Source organism: Diaporthe citri (assembly GCF_014595645.1).
Source record: "Diaporthe citri strain NFHF-8-4 chromosome Unknown scaffold_6, whole genome shotgun sequence".
In the NCBI taxonomy this organism is placed as follows: domain Eukaryota; kingdom Fungi; phylum Ascomycota; class Sordariomycetes; order Diaporthales; family Diaporthaceae; genus Diaporthe; species Diaporthe citri.
The window spans coordinates 4114101-4141020 of NW_025064851.1; the positions used below are offsets into that span (position 1 = coordinate 4114101).

A 26920-nucleotide genomic window follows, 5' to 3' on the forward strand; every position below is an offset into this window, starting at 1 on the left:
TATAATAAATTTTATAAAGCTTTTAGCTATAGCAATTTATTAAAATTAATTGCTTAATGCTTATATAAAAATAAAAACATTATATTAAATAAATTAATAAATTTTCATTATAAATTATGTTAATTTATAAAGTTTATTAAGAAATGCTTATATTTATTGCTAAAATAATAATTTATATAGCTATTTAAGTATATTTAATTTAATTTATTAAGTAAATTCTTAATAGCATTATTAAAAGGTTTTTAATACTTTATTTTATTTATTAATAATTATACTTAATTTTATTAAGTTTACTTTATTGCTTAAAAGGATGATATTTTAAACGTTATTAAGGGGTTTTTAAATTTAGTTAAAACTTAATTTAGCATAAAAGTTAAGATATTTAGTTTAAATAATAGGAGTAAATATGTAAATAAGATAATTATTATAATGTTTTAAAGATATGGAATTATTTATAAGAAATTACCCCCTTATTATTATAAGTTAAACGGTATGCTTAAAAGGTTTATATATATTATTATTATTAATACTTATATAATAATTTGCAATAAAAACTACTTATTTTTATGGCTTAAAGTAATTTCCTATATAATATACTTATAAAATTGGAAATTATACTTAGCTTTATTATATTAAATAACGTTATTTAAGGCGCTTTATAAATGAAAGCTTAATATTAAATATTTTTAACTATACTTTTATCTTGCATACCTTTATATCTTTATTAAAGCTTATAAATTGGAAATAAAATTATTAAATAAAGCTAAAAAGGTATACTTTATAAGATTTAAGGTTAAAGGTAAGATTATCTTTTATTTATTTATATTATTTTAAAAAGTTATTATAATTATAATATTAAGCTATGTTACTTAATTTAATTTAATAATAAAAATTATATAAATAATTAGCTAGCTAAATAAAAATATATTACTTAAGATAAAGGTATTATTAACATTTTAGTTAATAAAACTTATTAATAATGCAAAACTTATAAATAAACTTATAAATAAATTACTTAAACTTATAAGACTTATTAATAAATTACTTAAACTTATGGGATTTATATTATTATATAGTTTTTAAAAATAATGAATTTAGCTTTTATAAAAAGTAAAAGAAAATATAAATATTATTATAAAATGTTTTAAAGATTTTAATAACTTAGCATTAATTAATAAAAACTTTATATTAAATTTTGCTTAATTAGCATTAATTAATGCTAACTACCTTAATTAAATCTTTACTTAAGCATTACTTACTAATATAGTAAATATTAATAATATCCCTAATATATATATATAAGCTATAAAGAATAATAAAAGGGATGCTTAGCAATAGGTTATTAAAAGAAAACTTAAATTACTTTTAAATATAAATATATAAATTAAAGTGCTTGCTATTGCAAATTAATATATTATTAATCCTTACTAAGTATATATAAAGAAGTTTAATGCTTTTAATAAGCTTATTCATTATAAGGCTTAACTTATTGCTTATAAATATATATAAATTTATAGTATAAATTATAATAATACTTATAGCTTAATAATGCATTATAATAATTTAAGATTAATTATTATTATTATTGCTATAATGAGTTAATAGCTTTAATAATTTAATATTAAAATAATATACTTATATAGCTATTTAAAATATAATATTTATATATAATTATTATAAGGGTATTGAATATTATTTAATAATTAATAAATTATTTTAAAACTTCTTAATGCCTTATATAAACTTAAATAATTAAGCTATAAATAGTTTAATACTCTTAAAGAGGAATTAATTAAATATTTAATGGAAATAATATTTAATCCTTGCGTTTTTATTAAAGATTAAATTATTATTGCTATTTATATTAATAATATTTTTATTATTAAAAATTCCTCTTAAGTTAATGAATTTTGCATTAAGCTTATATAATATTTTAAGTATAAGGATCTTAGTTTTTATAAATATTTGCTTAAATTAAAAATTATATAAATTAATAATAAAATTTATATTTCTTAAAAGGGATATGCTTAATGAATTTTAAAATATTTTAATATATTTAATTATAATTAGAAATAAACTTTTATGGATTTAAATTTATTTTTATAATAAGAGGAACTTAATAATATTGCAATAAATGCAATAATATATTAATTATTTATTAAATTTATTAATTTTCTTATTATTAAAATAAAACTTAATTTTACATTTTTATATATAATGCTCTTAATATTTAATATAAAGCTTATAATTTATTATTTAAATATTATAAAGAAGGTGCTTTAATATATTTAGTATATATTAAATTATGCCCTGTAATTTTTAAAATAAATATTATTATTTTAATTTATTATACTTAATATATATATTAATGCTTTTTATAATATTAATTTAAATAATTTAAAAGCATTTAATAAATATATATAATTATTTAATGGCAGCTTAGTTGCTTAATTATTAAAGCGCTAATTTATTATTGCAAAATTTACTTATAAGGCGGAATATATAATATGTTTATTAACATTATTATATCTTTATTAAATAATTTAAGCATTAAAAGATTTAAATATTAAGTATATTAAATATTTACTTATTTTATATATTAATAATTAGCTAATATTAAACTTTATTTAAAATTATAAAGTTAATGCTTAATTAAAATATATTGCTATTTATTATTACTTTATTTATAAAGGAATTAAAGAAATATATAATATTTATTATATTATATTTAAAGATAATTTTGTTAATATTTATATAAAAGCATTGCCTTATTTTACTCTTAAAAAGGCTTATATAAGATTAAGATTAAAATAAGTATAAGGTTTATATTATTAAGGAGGCATTTAAATAATTAATTAAAAATAATGTAAGTAAAATATATAAATATTAAATAATATTTATATAATGGTTTTAATATAAATTATAGCGGAATATTTAAATTATATTTTTAGCTATTAAAACGGAATATTTCTTATTATTATTAAAATAATGATATTTATAATGGGGGGTGTATTAAAAGGTGCAAGGGTTGTATGCCTATATGTTAGCGCTAGCCTATAAATAGGCTCCTTCTAAGCATTTAATAGCGGGGAGATTTCTCTCCTTAACAACACAACAATTAACTATCGTTTGCTTAATTGCTTCATCAGCATACACAGGGTCTGATCTCATACTTAATTACCAGAGAGATCTTTGTTTTATTTATGATTGTGCTATTATTACAACTCTCATGTGACAAGATAGATCATCAAAAGACCTAGTCATTTCTGACTACAAGTATAATGTCATGATTGAAAATGCCCTGTCTATTCACATATACACATCGAGGCCAAACGGAGGACTGGATCGATGTTCGCTGATGAAGGTATACTGCAACATGTGTGTGTGCGGGGGGGGGGTGATGAAAAGGTCAAGTGTCACCAATTTGTACATTCATTCATATTCCATCCGCATGTTTGATATCCATTGCAGCTCGGTGGGCGACAGCATACACATGAGACATGGGATGGCACGTGGGCAACGTCGGGATGGCGCTGGAGTCAACCACGCGGATGCCGTCCAGGCCTTTGATGCGCCAGTTGGCATCGACGACCTTGCCCAGTGGCACAGTCCCCACGGGGTGGTGAAACGAAGAGGCGCTCCTCTGTATGGCTTGCCAGAGCTGGTCGTCGGACGTCGAGTTTGAGCCGGGGAAGGCCTCCATGACCGCCTTGTCTGCAAATTCCCGTTCAGCCGCCAGCACAGAGCGCATCATTTTGTATGCGTACAAGATGGCTGCTTTGTCGGCGGGAGATCCGTAGTAGTTGCTGTAGCTAGAGATGAGCGGTGCCTCGCGGTAGTCGGAAGGGTTGATGGTCAGGTACCCGGCTGCCTCGGGCTGCGTCACCGACGCCCATGTCGATACCATGCTGACATTTGGATTTGGCGCCAGTGATGCGTTGAAAGCATACGCTCCAGCCTGGAAGAGAACGTGTGGTCTGTCCGGATCAAGCTGCTGAAAGAAACTACTGTTGACCCCTGCAAAAGCCGAATCTGGAATGCGCAATGCAGCGTATGATGGCGCCGCGTTGTTCCAGCCCATCGGCCCGGAGTAGTTCGCTCGATATTGTCTCTGCACTTCGGCCATGAGACTCGCATTACTCTGCCATTTCCAGTTCGTCATTACGTCATCTGTCATCTGCCACTCAATGTAAGAATAACGATGGTCCCAGAGCTGAGCGCCGATGTCTTGCATGTCGGCTACGACGGGGATGTCGAGGTCTTCGAGCGTGCTAGCCGGTCCTACGCCAGACTGCATGAGCAATTTGGGGCTGTTGAGGGCTCCTGTGGCGAGAACGATTTCATCTGCATCCATAGTGGATTCCATGCCAGTCAGTGTGTCTACAAACTTCACGCCGGTGGCCCTGGTGGTTGAGAATCCGATGCGCTGTACCCAATGGTTCGCAAGGACCTGTACGTTGGGACGTTCGGCCATCATCATGCCGTACGTGCTCGGCGGGTAAGACTGTGTGCGGTTGTTGGCCCGGATCGATTGTAGGCCCAGATAAACACCAATGCCCTCGCCATTCATGGCGTCCATCATGGAGAGATTGGCCTGGTTCTGCCAGGCGTGCGCAAATGGCAGTTCCATTCCTGCCAGACCGCTCTGCCGGCTCAACTCGATTGGCCCATTCTCAAATGCGCTTATAGAGTCGATGGGTTTATCATAGTTGGCTGGTTGTTGGGTATAATGGGTGGTTGCTCTGTAGTCGTCCAAGATAGAACTCCAAGCAAGACCTGGATTGCCAGAGATGGCTGCCCACTCGTCAAAGACTGAAGCCGAACCACGGCAGTAACCCGTGGCGTTTACAGCAGCGCCACCACCCAAAGCCCGCCCTTGCCAGAGATTAGGTGTCAAACCACCGAGGTTGTCATCTGGCTGCGAGTTGTACTGGAACATCAAGTTCCCGACATGCATCAGATTGCCAGGTGCTGCATCGGCATCAGCAAGGCCACCCATGATTCAAAGCTTGGGCCCCATAATTGTGGCTTACTGTTGACATTGTCGTCACTTTGGCAGTCTGGCCCCGCCTCAAGAAGTGTGACATTGACTTGAGGATTCTGTGAAAGTTGTTCTGCGACCACATAGCCTGCAGGGCCTCCACCCACGACCAGATAATGTGTTTGAGCAAGTACTTTCGGGGCTCCTGTAAACACGAGGGCCATGGAGCCCAGTAAACTGCATTGCGAGTCAAAGCTGGACGCCATCTCGACGGAACGAGACCATGAATTTTTGAACGGAACTCAAGGACTGCAATGCGGTACTTGTCATCAATGGAAACTGGACAGACGATGATCAACAACTATCCCTAGCAGGAATTTCAGGTCGCACTTTAGTATAGTAGATGAATGCTCAGCCTCCCATGCAGATATAAATGTTGTTGCAAATTTCTATGTTGGATTTGGTACCTCGGCACGGCCGCACACCACCCCGAGAATCAGCCAAGAGCAATCAATTCATGGCTTGATGCACTTACGGCCATCGACCCAGGCTGAGTTCCAAAGAGGCCGACAACCGTTCATTAATAGATTAATCTACGCTTGGCGGCCGGAATATCTCCCGCGGGGATTGATATAGTGCATAGGCGGCTCACGATGACAACCATCCACACACGTGGGCTTGTGCATGCATTTTGGGTAGTCCAAACCTTATTTTTGGTGAATGGAGTCATTGTATAGCCTCCTTTGGTTCGGGTAACACGTACCTAAGACCTAGCTTAAGCATAACGGAGTTTAATGCTGCACAGGCAATCTACTTCGAGAGAGATGGTGAGTTCAAACTTGACTTTCCGGGACGCTCTTCCATGTATTACTCTGAAGTGTTCAATGAACTGATTCAGGCAAGCTTGCGCACGTATCTGAGATTATTTGAAGAAACGGATCCAAGATTTTTAGGATTTTATAGATGCTGCGATAGCTTCAGCTGGACTGATCCGTCATTGACAATGTGAATGATCTAACCACAACTGAAGTTGAGAGCACGTGTTTACGCATGATCCAGGATAAATTGGAGACAGCCTCACCCAAGGCTCACCAAATCTAGACAATGTAGTTCGTGCCAGGTCTTTGCGTAAAGCTTGGACCGTACCATATAACCCAGCTCTACCAGTTGATCAAATTGTTCCCCCACGTTGAGCACTGCTGCAGATGTCCATCCCCATATCCCTTCCTGAACGCCTCCGTGCGAGGTAAAATGCACGTCATTGTTTAAAGAGTGCACGGATTCGGCATCATATCCATCGTCGCACGTAGTTTTCACATAATGTAACATCTCATTTCGGCCCAACCCCAGCTGTTTTTAGTTCGGTGATCCTCGACGTGTTTAATGACTGCACAGCGGCGGTGATACATATGATTCTCACACACAACGTTGATACTCCCGTCCATTACGAGGAAACCTTTATCATCTACAGTTCTACGGTTTCTTCACGTACAGAAAGGAAAGAAATGAAAAATCGAGAGTATTGTTGTACTTCGTTTTACACGTAAAACAACCAATCTTGCGTCACGCGCAGCGCTTGCCTGGAAGCCCAGCACGTCAATCAAGCTTTGCCGGCTCTCGAGGTGTAATGGTCGCCAAAATTCCAGAGGGAAAGACTATGATAGCTGTGATTGTTTCTCGACAGTGATCGGCAACCACCGTTATTCTATTTGGCTGAGCTGGTACCTGATATCAGGACCGGCGCCGTTATGACTCTGACATGTTGAAGAGAAACTGGAAGCTGGCACGGATACGACCTTGTTAGTCATCATGAAGAATCCTTATGCCAAACCACCTACAGCTGTCAAATCTAAATTATTCCATGGCGGCCCAACTTTTGCGATGTTGGCACCAACATCTGCCCAGTCAGCCCAATTCAATTGCGCATCAGACCAATCTCTAGTTTGACATAGTCCGACAGAGCTTGGACAAGATCGATGACCGAAAGTCACATTCCCAAACTCTAATCCGGTCCGGCGCTGGTCCCGCTACGCTGGACTGCCGAAAGCTTGCATGAACTCGTTCAGCGGCGAAGGCCGTGCTCTGCCCGGATCCCGGTGAATCCCTTGATATCCGTAGGCCATAAACATCGTCATGCGTTGTTACCAGAATTCAGCGGATTCTACTATTCTTTCTTTTCCTAGCTAGACTGTAGTGTCAAGCTGACGTCCATTTGCCATTCTCTTTGTCTCCAAGCAACGTTTGCATCGCTCAGCTAGCCAGTCATAACAACATGTCTACACAACTAAATCTTGACGGTTAGTTGTCTATATGATGCAGTCTGAATGTATAATATGACTGATTTGCATGTAGATCGCTTGGGATGTGAGGCTGCTTTGTTTGAATGGGTAGAGAGCTTTGATTCAAAGGCATGTATTGCACTACCCATGTTGCCAGGTGTATGTATAGCTAATTTAAGTTTAGGACTGGGATCGTCTCCGCAAATGCGTTGCTCCGTCGTTAAGAGTAGACTACCGCTCTTTTCTCAACAAGCTATGGGAAGACATGGCTGCTGATGAGTTTGTGGGCATGGTTTCCAGCCCACACGTCTTGGGCAACCCGCTGCTGAAGACACAGCATTTCGTGGGCACGTCTAAGTGGAAGAAGGTCTCGGATGATGAAATCGTTGGCTATCATCAGATGCGAGTTGCTCACCAGAAGTACACGAATTCTAATCTTAAGACTGTGGACATCAAAGGACACTCACACGGGAGCGCAACCATATGGTATAAAAGAGTCGATGGTGTTTGGGAGTTCGCAGGGCTTAGGCCAAACGAAAGATGGTTTGAGTACGACTATGACAAGATCTTTGGCGGCACACCAAACGAAACGAACTAGGATGGTGATGCCACAAGGAGCGCTAGAGATAAGGTCTTCAAGGATTGCAGTCTGATGACTTGCTCAATTGAAGAAAATAGCATGAAATCTCTAGTAATTTCATAACACCATCAGCTTTCCAAATTGCCACCACCACTTGGGATGCATAGATCACATCAGATGGTGTTCGTCAGATTCTCATCGTATGCCAGCGTGAAATCGAATGTGGACAGTGAAGGACATTTTCGAATATCGACTGCGGTCGAAATGAAATTCTCGAAGTCATGAATTGGTGTACAGTGAAGCCATAGCAGACCTTTTGACAATGACCCAGTGTGGTTTACGATAGTACCAAATCTTTCAATGCAGGCAAGCTGCCATCCCGGAATGGAACCAGGTGAAACTCCATGAGGTTTCTGTCGGCAATTGCAGGGTAAAAATTACTCTGGGTGGTGTACACAAGACGAGAGCACACGGTCCGAGCCCTGCCATCTGGCTTAGCAGAACACATTGAACGAACCAAATTACGGACTTGAATCTCTTTCCAATCCGTCGAGGTCCGGAGTCCGGTTGAATGAGCCCGAACGTATTCAATTAGCAAACTCGGTGCCCACAGACCGGCTTAAAAAATGGGACGGCTATTGCCTAGAGGCATGAGCCAATGCGGAAGTTGTAGCAGTATATTAAATAAATATGGGAGCTCAACAGACGCAGCGTCTTTCACAACCGCTTCATAGTGCAAAATATTACGAACTTTTGGCCAGGCTAGAAACATTTCCGTGTCTTTCCAATTTCCAGTGTAAAAATAAAAAAGCAGCTTTTCTTTTCCTAGACCTTGGACCTTCATTTCAAGCAGACAGTATGGCCTCTCCATTCCGCCTAGATGGCAAGGTGGCCCTCGTGACTGGTGCCGGCCGTGGAATTGGTGCATCCATCGCCGTCGAGCTTGCCCGTGCCGGAGCGAAGGTAATTGTCAACTACGCCAGCTCAAGCGGGCCGGCCGAGAAAGTCGTGGCCGAGATCAAGGGCCTGGGATCAGACGCCGTCGCGATCCAGGCCAACGTCAGGGACGTGAAAGAGACAGTCCGACTGTTCGAGGCCGCGAAGGCACATTACGGGCAGCTCGACATCGTCGTTTCTAATGCCGGAGTCGTATCATTTGGGCATTTCGGGGAGGTCACAGAGGTGAGTATTATAAACAAATATTTACAGAGCGGAGATGACGCTGGCGTGTTTACGTCTCAAAGGAGGAATTCGACCGCGTCTTAAGCCTCAACACGCGCGGGCAGTTCTTTGTCGCCCGCGAGGCGTACAAGCACCTCAGCCGGGGCGGGCGCATCATCCTCACGAGCTCGAACACCGCCGAGGGCTTCGTGGTGCCGAAGCACTCGCTCTACTCGGCCTCGAAGGGCGCCATCGAGTCCTTCATGCCGTCCCTGGCGGTCGACTGCGGCAAGAAGAGGATCACGGTGAACGCCATCGCGCCGGGCGGCATCGTGACGGACATGTTCCACGCCACTGCGAAGGACTACCTCCCGCACAGCGAGAAGATGTCTGAGGAGCAGATCATGAAGGTGAGTTTCGTGCTGATTGAAAATGAAGCGTTTCTCTGTTGCTAACCAGGTTTTGTCCGGAAGGTCGTCGCATCGGTCTCGCCCCTCAACCGCGTTGGCCTCCCCGTGGATGTTGCGCGATGCGCCGTCTTCCTTGCGAGTAACGAGGGCGAATGGATCAATGGCAAGATTCTGCGGCCGGATGGTGGGGCTGGAAGTTTCCCCAGCGGCGAGGACTGAGTGAATTTCTCCGGATGTTACTACCTTTATTTTGTGTAGAAGTAGGGAGCCTCTGTCAGCATCTCGTATCAGACTGCGGCCTATATTCAATAGCATTGTTGCTTGCACAAAGTCATAATTCATAAGGGAACAGAGTCGGTTTGATATTCCTAGAAGTGGAAGTCTGGATTATGAGATCCTGTTTTCATGAGCTGTTTAAACCAGCAGCTGACTACTAGTAGGTCAAGGGCATCGTCGGGAGTAAGCTTGTTTGGTAAACTCTCAGCGCAGCCTCAAGTGAAAATTGCCTGTTACTCTTTCACCGCATCAATTTGGGCCAACCTAGGGACGTGTCCATGGGTGAGTTGCTTGGCGAGATATCAGGTATGCAAAACGCAGATTCAAATAGGTGATGGACAAGAGCGGATGGGCACTCTTAAGTGCTTGTATGTTTAGCAGCTGAGAAAATACCCAAGCGGCTCAGTCAAACCAACAGACTCGGCAGCCGCCTGGCTTAAGGGTTACATTTCGAAGTTTGCAGATAAAGCTTTGTGATTTCTTTTGGCGTCGACGCGAACTAGTGGGTTTTGCCACCACTAGTATGACTTACATGGAAATTATTGGAGTAGAGGCGAATGACTGAGTGTTGTATCTACCACCTAGACAACATCTGTAGACTGGAAACAAAACAAAACAGAACAGAACAGAACAGAACAGAACAGAGCATTATACAGTGCATTGGTCCAGACATGCTATGTGCGACTCTACAAACGTTTGTACTGTAACATCAGCCACTATATTAGACATTGATGTTTGCTCGAATGACACTCAGCAAAGGAACGACAACCCTTGCTTGTGTCACAGGAATATGACCCCGACGGAGCTCACGTACCCGTCGTCCAGGTGGTGGTGGTGGCGCTCGGATGACCCCACAAAAGGGAACGCACGGCCTTGGAGCTGCGTAGGAGGTCCAACGAACTCGGGCCTCGGGCCAGCGAAGGGAGGCTTCGATGGAAAGTTTCCCGGCCCCCGTACGTAGCAATGGTGGTGGTGTACAATGTGCACGCCCCCCTGAACTTATTAGTGTAGCTCGTTTTCGATGTTCTGTTCTCTCGGCAGTGGGGGGCCCGGTACACTGGGGCAAACGATAAAAAGTACCTGTCCCCGCAGCCTGCTCAGATGGGCCGGGGGGCTCATTTGCTGGGTGTAAGATGACATCGACTGGACGGTGGAATTGAGGTCGGAGTGGCAACATTGATCTCCGGCGTAACCAAGCAGCCAAGGTGGGCGGCAGTCTCGCTACTCGTCGAGCATTGTGATAGATCGCGTGGGGCTTGACGGTAGTGTCGCTTTTCGCGCTTATTATTGCCACTGATGTCCCGCATGGGGGCCGGCCGTGGCGCACGCCTCGCCCGGCGCATCGGATCCTTATTCCCGTTCCTGCAGCTGGGACCCCTGCACGGGGCCGGTACCTGCACATTCTGTAGTTTAGGGTGCAGGTGCAGCATGTTTGTGCAGCAGTCTTAGCACACACCCGGACTTGCATCTGCACCCGCGTCTGCGCCTGCGCCTGCATGTGTGCCTGCGTCTCGCAACCGCTCGGACACCCGGATGACGTCCGGAAAGCTTCCTGCTCTTGGAACAGAGGGAGCAGCAGGATGTACGGGGCACGGAGGAAACATCTGAGGCGGTGGATAGAAGGGAGATAGGCGTCATGAGCCCACTTTGGGGCCAGGAGCGGGTCCTGCAAGTCGCAAACAAGATTGGCCTATGGTGTGCGCGTTGGGTCCCTGACCATGCTGATGATGTCCATCCGGGTTTCCTGAGTCGGGATATGGCTTGGCTAGGTCTTACCAGAGCTGATGCTAAGCTGGGAGCAGTGTCTAGTCAGATATACCACGAGTCCTGGCAGGCAGGCACCCTGAGTGAGTGCGAAAGCCAGTGTCCACTTGGGGAAGTCTGCTCCGGCCCGAGAAGACGTCGAATCTATTTGCAACAGTGAGAGATTTCCGTTACTGCCAAGACTGTCCTGTTCGTTGTGAGGACAAATACGGGCTGCGGACCAAACCAGGGCACCGGGCAGGCAACAGAGTCCGCTAGCAAGGTAAGAAGCAAGGGCTTGGACGGGCACGCCCCGGTGTGAGAGGTCGTCTCCGGTTTCCAATCTTCCAGCCTCGAGCTGAGGCTGGGCAAGACAGGGCAGGAGGTCTCAACTGCCGGCTGACGAGGTGAGGGTCAACGTCGGTAGAACCGGCCGGGCAATTTGTGTGCGTGTGTGAGTGTGTATGCAACCCCCCTCGAGATGTGAAGATGTGATGAGTCTGATTACAACAAGCTTCGGTCCCTGGGCTGCGTCTGGGATCCATGAGCCGTCGAGGAACGGGACGAGACAAGCACAATGCAATACCGCGCTGACCGGCACAATGACGGGCACAAGTCGCGGCCGCTTCATTAGCCAAGCGGTCCGAAAGGGTGCAACGCCGCTGGGAGACAAGGTTTTGGGCCATGTCGCAGAGGGAGTCTTATTGCCGTGTGACATGTCGTAGTCCAGCACCAGCAGTTCGCCATCAGACTGCTGTGAGTGGTGAACAGAGATTGCGGGTGGGTGAGGAGGGACAGGATGCGTGACAGGATGCGATCTGATCGCGGCACCGCACCGGGGCAGCAGAGCACAGGGCGCTGAGGCACTGAGGCCGCAGGAGTCCAAACATGGAATGGAAATCAACAGCGCTTGGCGAGATTTCCTATGGGCCCTGCTAGACTAGATGTTAGCTGAGCGAGTGCGACTAATAAGACCCAGACCCAGGCTGGCCAGGCCCCTCCCACCTGCAGCTGCCTCGGAGGTTTGTTTCCTGTCCTGCACGTAGTCTACGTGCATGCAAGACAATCTTGTCGGGGGTGGATTGTTGTACGTCCTCAGCTTGGTTGATCTAATAGACTCCTGGACGGTAATAATAATTGCGTGCGGTCCGGTATAGCAATCTAGAGTACCTGCAACTTTCCTGTCAATGCGCTTCTCAGTCTACATGGAACAGGTCCTACTTGGTAAGTAGGTGGGTGAGCACCTAGGTAGGCAGGTAGTAAAGGGTTTCGTCCAGGAACAAAGCAGCAAGCTCAATGCCCTCAAGCTCCCTCAGAGTCACAGAGCTGCAGAGGTACTGGAGACGGGCACGTCCAAAGCCCAGGTGCTCCCTGACCGGCCCTGCAGAGCTTCCTGTCCCGGTCCTAGGCCCAGCCACCACCTCCCCCTCCCCGGCTCCACGTCGCTTCGCTCGGCTTCGCTTCGCCTGCTCCATTCCCAAGTGCAATCCCAATCCCACTACCACTACCACTCCTCCCACTGAAGCATTCTTCCATTTCATCCCAAGCCGCCATCCCCGCTCGCCAAAGGCCGCCACACAGACAAGAAACGCTCCGTGCCGATCGGACCAGGACAGGCCAGGACAGGCCAGTGCAAGGCCAGGGCTTCTTGCTGCGAGAGACTGCGTGCTGCGTGTGCGCTCTTGGACCTCACGTCGAACTCACCAGCACAACCTTAGAAACCTTACCTTGACCTCCCTCCTCTCTCTCTCCCTCTCTGCCCTCCTTCTTCTGGCCGCCTGCCTGCCTGCCTGACCCTGTTCTGTCATGCCAATGCCCATGTCAACAGGGCCAGCCTGCCAAGCCGGGCCCGAACTGCTGCTGCTACTGCTGTTACTGCTGACCACCTGGACCCAGAGCTAGAGCTGTCCTGTCTTGGTCCTGTACATACTAAACTAGTCCTCCTTCTTGTCCATCCACCGCAGCCTTCTACCTCCTCCACCCGACCTCCCACTCGCTCTGTACATTACCGCGAGAGAGATCAAAGTCTGGATCATGCTGGGCCTCGGGGGACGACCGACCCACCTACCTCGACCCTATCCCGACGATACGATAACGAATAAGACCCCGTCGCTTGCGGCCTTTGTCTGCCCTCTCGCACAGCAGACACGGCGCACCTAGACAGCTTCGAATCCAGCTCAGGCTCAAGCTCAGGCTTCAAGCTCAAGCTCCATCCTCACCCTTTTGCCGCGCGAGGCTGTCCCGAGAAAGGCTCACTTGGGCCCCGGCTCGCGCCAGACACCAATAGGGATCCAGTGCGACTCCGACCCGTTTGCCCGATTGTCCCGCGAACCCACTTCAGAGCCTCGCCTATACCGCCATTGGAAGCCGGAGAAGCCAGCAGAACCCAATTGCACCGGCCACTGATTCGCAATCCGCTCTCCACCGCGCCGATCGTGACTCGGGAGCTGCAGAATATCGCACCCGTGGTAGCGACTGCGTCGAACTTGCGGCCCGAGAGTGGGTACGGACGCATTCGTCTGGAGCTTCTGGACAGTCTAGAGCCAGCCCGCCTTCTAGAATAATTGGCACCTCTCTTTTGCCTACGGTGGACGCCAGCTGGTCGCCTCCGCTCCAATGCGCATCCTCAACACCTCCGCGAATGTGGCCCGGTCTGTCGAGCATTCATCCTCCCGGAATGGATGCCCGCCGAAAGTCTCCAGACGGTTCCTCTCGTCCACCTCCGCGGCCACGCCGGCCGTCGGCCTCGCTTAGTTCTGTCCCCTTGCAGCGAACATTCGACCCGGCCTCTGCCCAAAGCCCAGTCGGAGCACCGGTAACAGGTTGGACACGCCCCTTGCTTAGCTCCTCTCCTCCTGATCCTGTCCCCGGCACCAGATGCAGTCAGTCCCTGGTGGGACATGGGCAGTCTTGCAGTCGGGCCTGGATATTTTACGGTCACCTTGCCTTTCCGCATACTAGGAAGGGTTGGCTAACTTCCTTCAGGGGGTGTTCCACGCAGGACTTCTGCGGGTAATCTTCGCAGTACGACATATCGCCCTGCTAACCCCACGGGCGCCCAAGCCACCGTAAGGGCCGTCACACCAGAGCCCACCGAACACGGCGCACAAGAGGCCACAGGCACAAACAACTACGGTGAACCCGGCACGCCCGTGCCTGGTGCCGCCATCAATCACGCCCTCGGGCCAATGTCGCCACGAAGCTCTTCCCCAAGATCTATACCGAATGTCCCAGGCAGCGCCATGTCCAGCTCCTCGAGTACTGCCCGACGACAGGGGATCGTCTTCAACGACCACTTCCCCAGCTCCCTCGACAGCGCATCCTCGAGCCCTCCCGCGAGACCTCCAATCCGCCCTCGAGGCCATACGCTGGACAGCCCATACCGCCAGCCCTCCGCTGCGCCTGCACCAGAAAGTTCAAGACATAGGGTAGGATCGGTGTCCTCTTCTGGGTCGATGGGGTCGATGCCGCCTCACGAGGACGCGTTACGCGGGCCTCCCGTGCCACGGCATTCTCCAGCGATCGAGTCCGCCGGGTACCCTTCCGTCTATCCTGCGCGACCCACTGATCTGCATATCCATACCGGGGGGACCACGAAGGAAAAGAAAGGGCTCACCCGAGCGAAGCTAATGAAGCGAATCTCTCGACCAACCTCCCCGATGATGTCGCCACCGCCTTCTGTTGACTCATTACCTCTGCCTGTGCCGACCGACGATGCGAACAAAGTCCTTCTCTTGATGAAAACCCTATGTGGGCGGATGAGGGGAGAGGCTTCATATCAGACCGAGGCCAATGGCCAATGGCACTCAGGGCTGTGTTACGTAGAGGAAGAAAAGGGGAGTCTCATGTTCGATTCCGGCGAGCATGGCCCGTTCCACACGTCCGTCATTTCTGATTTGCGGGGTTGTCGCGTGCTCCCCGTGCACAAACCAGGCATGGACCGGCCTTGTCTTGAGATCGTCAATTCTCATACCGGCGTAGAGGTGCTTTTATGGCCTCACGTCGCAGAAGAGCTGGATTTGTGGCTTGCTGCCCTGCTCTGCTGGCAGCAGGTCCGGCCGAGCGCGATGCGGATTAACAGCCAGTCAACCACACCGACATCACAATATAGGCCCGAGTTGATGCGGAGAGGCTCATCCACTACATCGAACTCGAACGCGATCATCAAAGTCAGCAGGGTTTCAATATGGGATAAGGGCGCTGCTCATTCACCTCGTGCGATTGTCAAGAGGACCTCCACGCGGGACTTGCGGTCGCCACAGACGGGCTGGAGGAAGGTGTCGTGCATCTTGTCAGACAATGGGGAGCTCAAACTCATCTCGGAGAACGATGTCACGGTGCTCTGTATCATCTCGCTCTCGCAACTATCGCGATGTGCCATACAGCAGTTGGACAAGTCAGTCTTGGACGAGGAGTTCTGCATATCCATTTTCCCGATGTACTCCTCGACTTCTACCCAGCTCTCGATTTTCAGGCCCGTGTACATATCTTTGGATCACAGGGTGTTGTTCGAGGTCTGGTTTGTTCTGCTACGCGCATTTACGGTACCTGAGATTTATGCATTGGACACGGAAAACGACGACCAAGTCCTCGAGGTTACGGACTTCGACGCAGACCTTCCTTTCCAAATGTTCAGGGTCGAGAAGACAATAAATCTGCGCGTGATAGAAGCAAAAGTGGGCGGTCCCACGTCGCCGCAAGCCGCGTCACGAGATCGACACGGCAGGAATCAAGACGATGCCTTCGTGGGCAACTATTTTGCGGAGGTCATGCTGGATGGTGACGTTCGCGCGCGGACAATCACGAAAACCGACACCCGAAATCCCTTTTGGCGAGATGACTGTGAGTTTGCTGACTTGCCGGCGAATCTACCGTATCTTTCCGTGATCTTGAAGCGGATTGATGGAAACCTGGAAAGCATGGCCCACCAGTTACAAGCGTCCTTGGGCCTACCAAGGACCGGGAACTTGACGGAGGTTTCCTGTGGTTCTGTGGATCTTCCATTGACGCAGCTCGAACGAGGGAAGGATCACGAGCAGTGGCTTCAAATTTACGATGAGCGGCAACAGTCTATCGGCACGATGCTTTGCAAGGTCCGCCACGAGGAGGTCGTGGTATTCATGGCCAGGGACTACCAGCCATTGTCCGAGATGCTTCACAAATTTAGCTCTGGGCTGACGGCGCAGATCTCGGAAGCTCTCCCTGGACATCTACGACGCTTGGCAGAAATCTTCCTGAACGTCTTCCAAGTGTCGACTACTGCAAGCGATTGGCTGATGGCGCTGGTGGAAGATGAAATCGATGGCATCGGACAGCAGTCTCAAATGAGGAAAATGAGGTTCAGCCGCCGTCTCAAATCCAGCGAGAATTTGGACGTCTCAAATCCCTATGAGCGAGAGGCGATCCGGGACATGGGGAAGTCTCTGGCCGGAGAGGCCAACCTGCTTTTCAGAGGCAACTCTTTACTCACACAAGCCCTCGAGTTCCATATGAGACGTCTGGGAACCGAGTACATCGAAGAGATCCTGGGTGACAAGATCTTTGAGATTAACGAGATCAATCCGAACTGCGAGGTTGATCCCGGGAAATTACAACAAGGAGAAGACATCGGCCAGCATTGGGACCAGTTGTTGCAGTTCACAAACGAGATATGGGACTGCATTGCCAAATCAGCAAACAGGTTCCCCCCAGAACTCCGACACATTCTGAAATATATCCGTGCCGTCGCCGAGGACAGATACGGCGACTTCCTCCGGACCGTGGCCTTCACTAGTGTTTCTGGCTTCCTCTTCCTGCGATTCATTTGCCCAGCCATACTCAACCCGAAGTTGTTCGGCTTGCTGCGGGACTACCCACGACCTCGAGCCCAAAGGACACTGACACTCATTGCGAAAGCATTGCAGGCGCTCGCTAACCTTTCCAACATTGGAAAGAAAGAAGTCTGGATGGATCCGATGAACCGTTTTCTCAGCTCCCGCCGCCAGGCTCTCAAAGACTTTATCGACGAGATATGCGCAATACCAGCGGAGCGCTCGAACTGCATCCTGCCCGCATCCTATTCGACCCCAATCACCATCCTAGGCCGCCTGTCACCTCTAGCCCGCGAGGGCTTTCCCTCCCTCCCGTACCTAGTTGATCACGCTCGGAGTTTTGCCCTTCTCGTCAGACTATGGGTCGACAATCAACCCCTCAGCGGTGACGCCGAAAACCAGTATGATGGCGACCTTCTCAAGTTCCACAGGTGCTGCGTCAGTCTCCAGCAACGAGCCGACCTCTGCATGGCGCGCATCGACAGTGTCCGCGCAGCAGACATCGAGAACTCGAGTCAACGCACCGACTCGGATGGCGCACTCGCTGATGCCATGGAGTACGCCAGCCTCGCTGAGTCGGCGAACACAATATCCCACAAATCAGGCACCAGCACCTCCTGGATGGACCGTGACCGACCACCTGGCTCATCTGACGGTAGCTCGCTGGATGACGCTCGAGGCCAGGGAGTGCGTTCTCATCGTTCGTCTGAGAGGTGGACCAGTGGACTGCGGCAAGCTGTGGGCAGTAGCGGCGAGCTGTCGGACCGGAAGTACCATCATGGTTCCATGAAATCTCTTCGCAGTGGCAAGAATGCGAGGAAGTTCCTGTCAGGGTTCCTTCGAAAGGTCGATCGGACAGACAGTCCAGATGCGTCAGGCTCGAGCGGTAGCCCTTCAGTATCACCGTGGCAGAATGGCAGCGGTGACAACAACATTGGCGCTGCATACAAGTCAGGATCTGGCTCGACAACACCGACAGGGACGTTGAAGGGCAGGGACAAGGAAAAAGGGAGGAGCACTTTTGGCGGCCTGGCGGAAGCCTGGAAAGAATTCGACCCGTCCAGCAGACACTGAAGGATATTATTTTTACAACATTCCGAAGGCCGAAATCGTTGTACTATCATTGGAAAAATTCGGCATCCGCTTCTTCTTCTACTACTACTGCTTCTATTATTACTACTATTATAACGAAAGTCAACGGCCGGGAATCTGATGGGAGTTTAAGGCGAGGCGCGAGAAAAAGAGAAGGCAGGAGGCGCATTTTGATGCATTCCAGAGCGGCGGCACCCGTTAGCATTTTTAACACCATTTACCACATCAAGCCGCAAACCACCATCCCCACCCATCGGCCCATCAACCTTTTCCGTGTTGTTGCCTCCGGCCGGAAGCGCGGGCAATGGCGCGCGAGGAACACCGCCTCTTCTTTCCTCCTTGTTCTTGCTTCCTCATGTCTCCATCATCGGGTCGGCCTCGAAAGATCTTGAATCACGATACCTATTTTGCAACCTCTTTATACCTTCTGGGACGAAATGATAGATCGGGGGTTTCTGTCTTGGGTAGAGAGATACCACCATTGCCAACTTTTTTTGTTTTCCTCTCCTTGGGGTTTGTTGTTGTGCCGGCAACCAGCACGGCCTATGATTTTTATTCCAACCTTTAGGTCCGGACTTGAGTCCTGGGGAGGCTAGGTGGGCGGCTGGCTGTTGCGTATGGATGGATCAGTTATCTCTAGATGGATGGTATCCTCATTTTGTCCAGATACTGGTCACTAGTGTCTGGCAGGACGGCCCTGGCCTGTGTCCTCTACTCTATGTATCTTCGCGAGCACTGCTCTGCAGTATGGGGGTCCGCGGTGTGGACATGCACATCGCGGCAGCATGCGGGTATTTAGACGCGCCCACCATTTCATCGCGGTGGGACGGTAGCAGTTGACGAAATCCCAAACACTCAAGACTACGTCGTCACAACTATCACCCGACAGTGACTTGGCCATGAATCTCGTGTTTGGCTCAATTCTCTCATGGCTCATTATGCAGACGTTCTGGCGGGTCTGCGGTTGTTGGTATCTGTGACTTCTTCCCTGTGAAAACGCCCATCCATGTGTCAAGCAAACCACCAGATGCCCCTTCCAAAATGTAAAGTGTGAAACAGAAAAAGATGATGGGCTTTTCTATGGGCCACTTTTTGAGTTGTTGTAATGTCCCGTCCCCTCCTCCTCTTACTCAGCCGTTGGGACCCGCAAGGCTTTATGTGAAAAACTTCTTGTAGGCGGCCTTCTCCTTGGCCACTCGCGCGGCGATGCTCTTCTTCACATCCGCCAGCTCCTTGGAGATAGCAGCGTCGCCGGGGACCAGCTTGTTGGCGGCGGTCAGGTCCGCCACGGCGTTATCCTCGTCCCGCAGGCGCACGTAGGCCTGGCCGCGGCGGAACAGTGCCTTTGCCTTCTCCGCGTCTTTGAGGCCGCCGACTGCGAGAGCCGAGGTCGCGAGGCTGGCCGCGCTGTCCCAGTTGGCCAGCTTGATGTTCATGAGCGCGGCGTTGCTGTTGAGCGTGAAGCGCACCGCGTCCATCTTCGCCTTGATGTCGGCGGACGCGGCCGCGTCGCCCACGGCGTCGAGGTCCGGGTCCTCGTTAAGGTACCGCAGCCCCTTCTCGTACTTGTCCAGGGCGGTGGCCACGTCGCCTGCCTTAAAGGCCTTGTTGCCGAACTCCTTGCACTCAGACGCGATCTGCAGCACCTTCTGCGCGGACAGCTCCTCAGCCTCCTTACCGTCGCCGCCTGTGTCCTTGTGCTTGGACACCTCGTCCTCGGGGAAGTCCTCGTACGGGTCGCCAAGCGCGTCGGGCTTGTTGCTCGCGGCGGTGGCGCGCTCGGCCTCCTCGCCCAGGAGCTCGCCGCAGTCGGCGATCACCGCGTCCTTCTTTGGCTTGTCACCCGACTCGGTGGGGAGGTTCTCGATCTGGCGGATAATGGACTTGCCCGTCAGGACCTCGCCAAAGACGACGTGCTTGCCGTCCAGGTGGGGAGTGGGGACGGTGGTGACGAAGAATTGAGAGCCGTTGGTACCTGCCAAACGCATCTGTCAGCTGCGAACTCTTGTGCAAACCCCTCCCGGCTAGGATCAGAAAAGGGGAGTCGACTTACCAGGACCAGCGTTGGCCATGGACAACAGGAAGGGCTTCTCGTGCTTGAGCTCAAAGTTCTCGTCCTCGAATTTCTCGCCGTAGATGGACTCGCCGCCGGTGCCATTGCCAGCGGTGAAGTCACCACCCTGGATCATGAACTGCTTGATGACACGGTGGAAGCCTGAACCCTTGTAGTGGAGGGGCTTGCCCGACTTCCCAAGGCCCTTCTCGCCGGTGCAGAGCGCGCGGAAGTTCTCGGCGGTCTTGGGCACCACATCGTTGTACAGCTCCAGCACCACACGACCGGCGGGGCGCTGGCCGATGCTGATGTCGAAGAAGACGCGGCTGCGTCCTGTGGGCTTGGATTCTTCGGTAGACATCGTTGATTCGGTTGAGGGAGGAAGTTGTTGGTGTTATACGTCGGTGACAGCCTGGTGCAATCTACGAAGGAGGCACAGCAGATACGCCGTGTGTGGACGGGAGACGAGGTGATCGGGTAACGTTGGTAGGAATTTTTGTGTTTTGGAGCTGCAGTTGGGCCAATTGAGCTTACCAATATGAAGGCTGAGGGTAGGTTGGAGCTTTATGCAGGCAACAGTCAGCACAGGAATGTTTGTGGCTTCCTTCCATCACACGAAGAAAGGCTGCTTGCTCTTCGTGAACCTTCTATGCAGCCTTCAAGCGGGGCTTGTCACTGAGCCGCATCCCTGTCAAGAGCTCAGGGCCCAGAGGTGGGGTTCCTGGAGTCTGGAGTCCATCATCGAAGAGGGGCAAGTGCCCAGGCTCGCAGGTACCTCAACTCAGGCATCGACCTCGGTACCTAGGTACCTATGCGTTCGGGGTTCACCATGGCAACTGCCACACTGTTTACTCCAACATGAGTATCAACCTTCTCCTAGTCTTGTATTTTGCTACGGGCTATTAATGTGTGTGAGAGTAAGGATTAGTCTATTTCAGAAATGGAGCTCTGCTGCACTGGTGGTTGAGAGTTTAGATAACGAATGGTTGTAAATGGGTAGTCTTTGTCCTGGTTACCCATACAGCAAAAGCAGCAACGTCAAATGAATCTCGACTTCCGTAAATATTAAAAAAAAAGTTTGGCAATTTCTGGAAACTCCTGGATCATACCACGTGTTTCTCATTTGATAATTAAGCAATAGGCTATGACTAGGAGCTAGGAGCCATCCCACGATGATGGTTATGGTGTCCGGCCGGCCCAAACGGTCCACCTAGTTCACAAACGCCCCTGCACTAATAAAGCCTGTCTGTAGCTAACAAGTTGGACACGACGTCTTCTGTATTATGCTCGCGATGGTAACTAATCTTTCGGCGCATGACTCACCAAACTCAAGCCTCAAGCTAGAAGACCATGGACCGTACTTCAGCTTTCTTCCATGCCTGGATTTGTTGATATAATATGCCTGCTACAACATCATTAGTACGCCATGGACTAAGTGGTATATGGCATTCAGTCGCACGAAATGAACCAATCACTACAATATAGTTGCTGTAGAGAAATTTGCAATGCAACCATGGATGCCACTTGAGTGCAACTAGAGTGCTGACAGGAGGCCTCACGTTCCCAAGGAATAAATCAATGGAATTGTGATCTAGACTTTTATGTTTCCAAGTATGAGGCCAGGCTCTAAAATGAACAAGACGCCATGAAACTTTGTGTGGATATATCTGGAAAACTTGATTATTCGCCCTTCGGGGGCTCAATTGCACAACAGCTTGAACTGAGAGCCGGTTGGCTACTGTCTGCTCCAAGTGTTTATGATCATTTGGTGCTGCCTGGCTTGGGCAGATCCTCAGCCTCCTGCTGCCTCCCGGCTGTGACTTCCAATGTGACCTGGCAAACCACTGTTAGCGAGTCTGTTCTTAGTATCCCAGGGTCAGAAGAGGAAGAGAAAATGTACCGGCCCATCGTTTACGAGTGCGACCTCCATCATGGCTTGGAAGACGCCGTCTTTCACCTTTTCCGCAGCATATCCCTCCTTGACTTTGCTCAGAAAGTAATGGTACAGCCTTTTCGCCTCGTCCGGTGCTAGGGCTTGGTGAAAGCTCGGTTTATTGCCTTTCTTGGTGGACGCGAGCAGGGTAAACTGAGATACACAGAGGACCTCACCCCCAATGTCTTGGACGTTCCTCTTCCACTATGCGAGTGTCAGGCAACGGGACGGCACAAGATGTGTGACGAGTGCGAGGAGCTCAGCTGAGAGTGAAACCTGGGAGGGGGCCAACTACCCTTCCGCCGTTCTCATCGTCCCACAATCTCAGCTTGATGACCTTGGCCGCAAGGCTGTCGGCCTCTTTTTCCGTATCACCTGGGGCCACCGCAGCAAAGACCAGAACGCCCTTGCCTATGGAGGAAACCAGCTCCTTCTCCACCGTGACAGATGCTGAGAGCACTCGCTGAAGTATGGCTGCGAGTGACTGATGAGAAGGGCTGGAAACGCACATGCACATGGAAAGGCAGAGAACAACTCACCCTTCATGTTGAGACTGGGGCTACAGATGTCTGCAGTTGCGCTGTCCGATATGCCTATCCGATATGCCTTGGTTGTGGAGGCCAGTTACACCCGCCTCGGACAGATCTGGCTGGATGACTTCCCCCTGAACTTCCTCTCCTGCAGCTGCAGAGATCTTGGGACCTGAGCCAAGTTTAGACACTTCAGATAGAGCAACTGCCTACAGGTGAGGCCATGGGTAAGGTCACTGGCACATGGGGGCCGATTAGGTCTATTCCGAGATTGGGAGGCCTAATTCAAAGTTGGTATGGGGTGGGCCCCGACTGGGCCTGGTTGGCAATGCGCAGATGAGCTCAGCTTGGGGCTGGAGAGAGCCTGGCAGCCTGCATGGCCTGTGCGCCCAAGGTGGGCCGTCGTTGAGCGGCTGACGTCTGCTGCAGAGCCAGGTGCCATGTATCCTGGAAGGGGAGCAGATAAGACACGACAAAGTCGAAACTCTCTCAATTCCTCACAACAGAGAAACATCGGGTCTTGGAGGGCTTCAGAACGCATTGGAATCAGGCATTGACCTATTCATGAGCTTGTAGCTCCATTTCTCCCGAAAAGCGCGCGCGACGCGAGCCTCGTGGCCTCGGCTTTACTAACAGTGAGTACATGGCTAGTTAGTGACTGTTGGCCATCGGGTCAGCCAGGCGCTCCCAGCCTGTCTGGTCACAGACCTGTGCGGTTGGCTGGATTGCTCAAGCAATGGCAGCCTTGCCGACGTGACCTCTCCCTCCTGTCTCCCCACCACTGCCCTTTCTCAACACCGACAAGACGCATAGCGCCCACCTCAATCGCATTTCCATCCACGCACGTACATATTGACCACGCCTGTCGGGTACTTGGGCTACCACGACAAACCACTGACCGGCTCTAGCCTCGGCCCCGAGCGAACACCTTGGTAGCTCCGCCTGAGCTTCACGTCGATTCGGACCGCCACTACGCCTGCTACCGGTCGCGGAAACCCCTCTTTGGCTCGGTGGCATAGCTTCCGACCTACTACACTTTCCCTTGGATGCCCTACAGGACGCCACGACGTTAATATGGCAGCACGAAAACTGGCGCAGGAGGTCGACAAGACCTTCAAGAAGGTCGCCGAAGGCATCGAAGAGTTTGACGAGATCTACGAGAAGATCGAGCAGTCAAATAACCCCGCGCAGAAGGAAAAGCTCGAAGACAGTCTGAAGCGGGAGATAAAGAAGCTGCAGAGGCTACGAGACCAGATCAAGACATGGGCAGCCAGCAACGACATCAAGGACAAGGGTCCTTTGATAGAGCACAGGAGGCTGATTGAGACGGTTGGTCTGGCGGTCAAACCCAGCGTTTCGAGAGACTAACTGCGCTTCAGCGAATGGAAAAGTTCAAGGCCGTGGAGAAGACGATGAAGACAAAGGCGTTCTCGAAAGAAGGACTGTCTGCTGCTGCGAAACTGGACCCTAAGGAGAAAGCCAAGCTCGAGGCCAGCGACTTCCTCGGCTCACAGATCGACGTACTGGAGGAACAGATTGAAAAAATGGAGGCCGACATGGAACTATTACAAGCCGGCATGAAGAAGGGGAAGAAAGCCAAGAAAGACGACGCCGAACAAATAGCCAACATCGAGACCGTCATCGAGAAACACAAGTGGCACCAGGGCAAACTTGAGCTGATCCGGAGGTCACTGATGAACGGCGGCGTTGAGGCAGACCAGGTGTTTGACCTCAAGGATTCCATACGGTACTACGTCGAGGAGGGGACGTCGCAGGAATACATGGACGACGAGGAGATGTACGACGACCTGAATCTCGAGGAGGAAGAGGACGTCTTCGGTATGAACCAGGAGAACGACAAGATCTCCAGTCAAGACAACCAATCGGTGCAGGACGACGTGACGGAGACGGAGGGCAGGTCCTCAAGCGCCGCAGCAAAAGGAAAGGAGAAGCCATCAGCAGATGCTGGAAGCTCAGCAACGAGCAGGAAGCCATCTTCGCAACTCAAATCGCCCCTGCCAACCCTCGCAACTCTCTCGGCTCCGTCATTACCGACCATCACGGGCCCCATACCGGGCAATAATGGCATGAAACCGGCGTCCTTGCCAACGAGACCGCCCGGGGAGGGACTGAAATATGCGTCTGCGGCAGCGGCAGCGGCAGACAAAAACAACGTGGGAATCGCACCGCTACCACCCCCACCGAGCGCACACCCGGCAGTCGGCATTTCTTCATTAGCAAACCAGTCCAAGACGAGTTCCACAAGTTCACCGAGCATCTCGTCAGCGCAGATAGCCGCACCTCTGCCACAACAAGTGGAGGCAAAACACCCGCCAGCCGCCCCTGCAGCCCCCGCGAGTGCTCCCGCCCCAGCAGTCTCCACGCCAAAACCCGAGGCCGCCAAGCCGGCGCCTTCTCGTGCAACAGGCAAAGCATCGGCGGTTCCAGAGCCATCTGAGGCACCGAAAGGTAGTGTTTGCGGTAGAAATCTGTCAACCTCGCTCCCTACTGACCTTGCTGCAGCACCTCATACAAACGGCGTCACCAACGGTGTCAAATCTGCTGAGCCAGAGCCGGAAGAGGAGTCGATATACCACCTCCCGTCTTCTCTGGATGACCTCGTCGAATCATGGGAGGCAACGAAAGCGAATCCTACCGCACCTGCCACGTCGCCCTCGGCGCAACGATTGCTTGCGGCTTCTAGTAAAATGGCCCCTGACGTTGCGGACGCGGAGCCACCTCGCAACTATTATCCCGAAAGCTACTGGAACACGAACAAGACATGGCCCAAGGAGCCGCTCCAGATAATGGACAACCCGCAGCTGTACCAGCCGACCAAAGTGGACAATGATACCCTCTTTTATGCCTTCTACTACAAACAGGGGACATACCAGCAGTACTTGGCCGCTAAGGCGCTCAAGGATCAGGCATGGCGGTTCCACAAACAGTACCAGACGTGGTTCCAGAGGCACGAAGAGCCCAAGAACATCACCGAGGAGTTTGAGCAAGGCACATACCGATTCTTCGACTACGAATCAACGTGGTTAGTTCCCCAACGGTGGCCCCATAAGGGATGGTCTGGCCATTCTGCATCGCGCTCCGTGCTGACGCTCTCCCTTACAGGATGAACCGCAGGAAGGCCGATTTCAAATTCGCCTACAAATTCCTCGAGGACGAAGTCTAGAAGATGGTCGGGTGTGGGATACGGGCAATTGCCCGGTCTCGAACGGTGCTTTGCAAGCTAATGTTTTCATTGATCTCCCGGAGACGATCAGGAAGGATGGCCTCCTTTGCACTCCCGCGGATTTGTGAGGAGGACGGTGGCGGTCCTTTTTGTCTGGCTCTCACGGAGCTTGTGGAAGGCAGAGAATTTCGGTCCGAGGAGTCCGGTGTGTTGAAATTTGGCAACCGCCCATCAGTCGAACAGGGGCGGTTGGATCCTTTGGAAGGCCATTTTCGGGGTTTGTTCGTGTGTGTACTTGCAACAATTTGTCCACATTGAACGGCGACAGAGGCACAGATGTCTCGGGGATACGCGCTCTACGACGTCAATAACAACCATGCAGCTAGACAGGCCAGAAGCATGTCAACAGAGATACCTGAGCCTCCAGGTCCGAGACATTGACTAATGCTGCTTGCTCCCAGCAAAATGATGTGCCCCCGGTCGTGGTTTCTGCTTGTTAAGAACAAAATGTAAAGACATTCGGGCAGGTGGGCATAGCGATCAGACGGAGACTGGCCCATGATCCGCTGCGAATCATTGCACGAGGCTGACAGCGAGAGCATACCTTCAAGGCCAGCCTATCGCTGACGCCTCTCAGCCAAGTGCTTGCTGCCAAGGGACGAGGTGGGTGTTCCACCGCACTATCGATCTATCCAAGGAGCCCAATGGGCTGAATGCTTCTAAAGCTGTTGACTTGCAGCCGACCCAAGTGGTGTCCTCGTCAGCCCTGCCGTGTTGTTCGCGGTTGACCGCGCGCCGTGTGTACGCATGTGCTTCTATTTCTCAGTCACCGGCTGCACCTTTCGAAACACAGCACTGGCCTTCGGGTGGAGGTATGCACTGCTGCCC

General features: G+C 49.6%; 7 protein-coding genes across 7 annotated transcripts; 4 read left to right on the top strand and 3 right to left on the bottom strand.

Moving 5' to 3' along the window:
- Positions 1 to 3436: 3436 nt before the first annotated feature.
- INS49_013077 (uncharacterized protein) lies at positions 3437 to 5247 on the bottom strand (the record flags this gene model as incomplete). Its single annotated transcript, XM_043173779.1, has 2 exons — positions 3437 to 4971; positions 5034 to 5247. 2 exons carry the CDS (start codon positions 5245 to 5247, stop codon positions 3437 to 3439), a joined length of 1749 nt encoding a protein of 582 aa, XP_043023076.1.
- A 2278-nt stretch (positions 5248 to 7525) lies between these two features.
- INS49_013078 (uncharacterized protein) lies at positions 7526 to 7858 on the top strand (the record flags this gene model as incomplete). Its single annotated transcript, XM_043173780.1, has 1 exon — positions 7526 to 7858. The coding sequence occupies one exon, from the start codon at positions 7526 to 7528 to the stop codon at positions 7856 to 7858; it is 333 nt and encodes a 110-aa protein (XP_043023077.1).
- An 840-nt stretch (positions 7859 to 8698) lies between these two features.
- INS49_013079 (uncharacterized protein) lies at positions 8699 to 9630 on the top strand (the record flags this gene model as incomplete). The annotated part of the gene is made up of 3 exons (XM_043173781.1): positions 8699 to 9022; positions 9085 to 9411; positions 9475 to 9630. 3 exons carry the CDS (start codon positions 8699 to 8701, stop codon positions 9628 to 9630), a joined length of 807 nt encoding a protein of 268 aa, XP_043023078.1.
- A 5867-nt stretch (positions 9631 to 15497) lies between these two features.
- On the top strand, positions 15498 to 18314 carry INS49_013080 (uncharacterized protein; the record flags this gene model as incomplete). Its single annotated transcript, XM_043173782.1, has 1 exon — positions 15498 to 18314. The coding sequence occupies one exon, from the start codon at positions 15498 to 15500 to the stop codon at positions 18312 to 18314; it is 2817 nt and encodes a 938-aa protein (XP_043023079.1).
- A 1172-nt stretch (positions 18315 to 19486) lies between these two features.
- INS49_013081 (uncharacterized protein) lies at positions 19487 to 20746 on the bottom strand (the record flags this gene model as incomplete). Its single annotated transcript, XM_043173783.1, has 2 exons — positions 19487 to 20307; positions 20386 to 20746. The coding sequence occupies 2 exons, from the start codon at positions 20744 to 20746 to the stop codon at positions 19487 to 19489; spliced, it is 1182 nt and encodes a 393-aa protein (XP_043023080.1).
- Positions 20747 to 22146: 1400 nt separating this feature from the next.
- INS49_013082 (uncharacterized protein) lies at positions 22147 to 22864 on the bottom strand (the record flags this gene model as incomplete). Its single annotated transcript, XM_043173784.1, has 4 exons — positions 22147 to 22218; positions 22286 to 22522; positions 22614 to 22792; positions 22858 to 22864. 4 exons carry the CDS (start codon positions 22862 to 22864, stop codon positions 22147 to 22149), a joined length of 495 nt encoding a protein of 164 aa, XP_043023081.1.
- Positions 22865 to 23922: 1058 nt separating this feature from the next.
- Positions 23923 to 26032, top strand: INS49_013083 (uncharacterized protein; the record flags this gene model as incomplete). Its single annotated transcript, XM_043173785.1, has 4 exons — positions 23923 to 24177; positions 24228 to 25317; positions 25372 to 25891; positions 25972 to 26032. The coding sequence occupies 4 exons, from the start codon at positions 23923 to 23925 to the stop codon at positions 26030 to 26032; spliced, it is 1926 nt and encodes a 641-aa protein (XP_043023082.1).
- Positions 26033 to 26920: the final 888 nt, after the last annotated feature.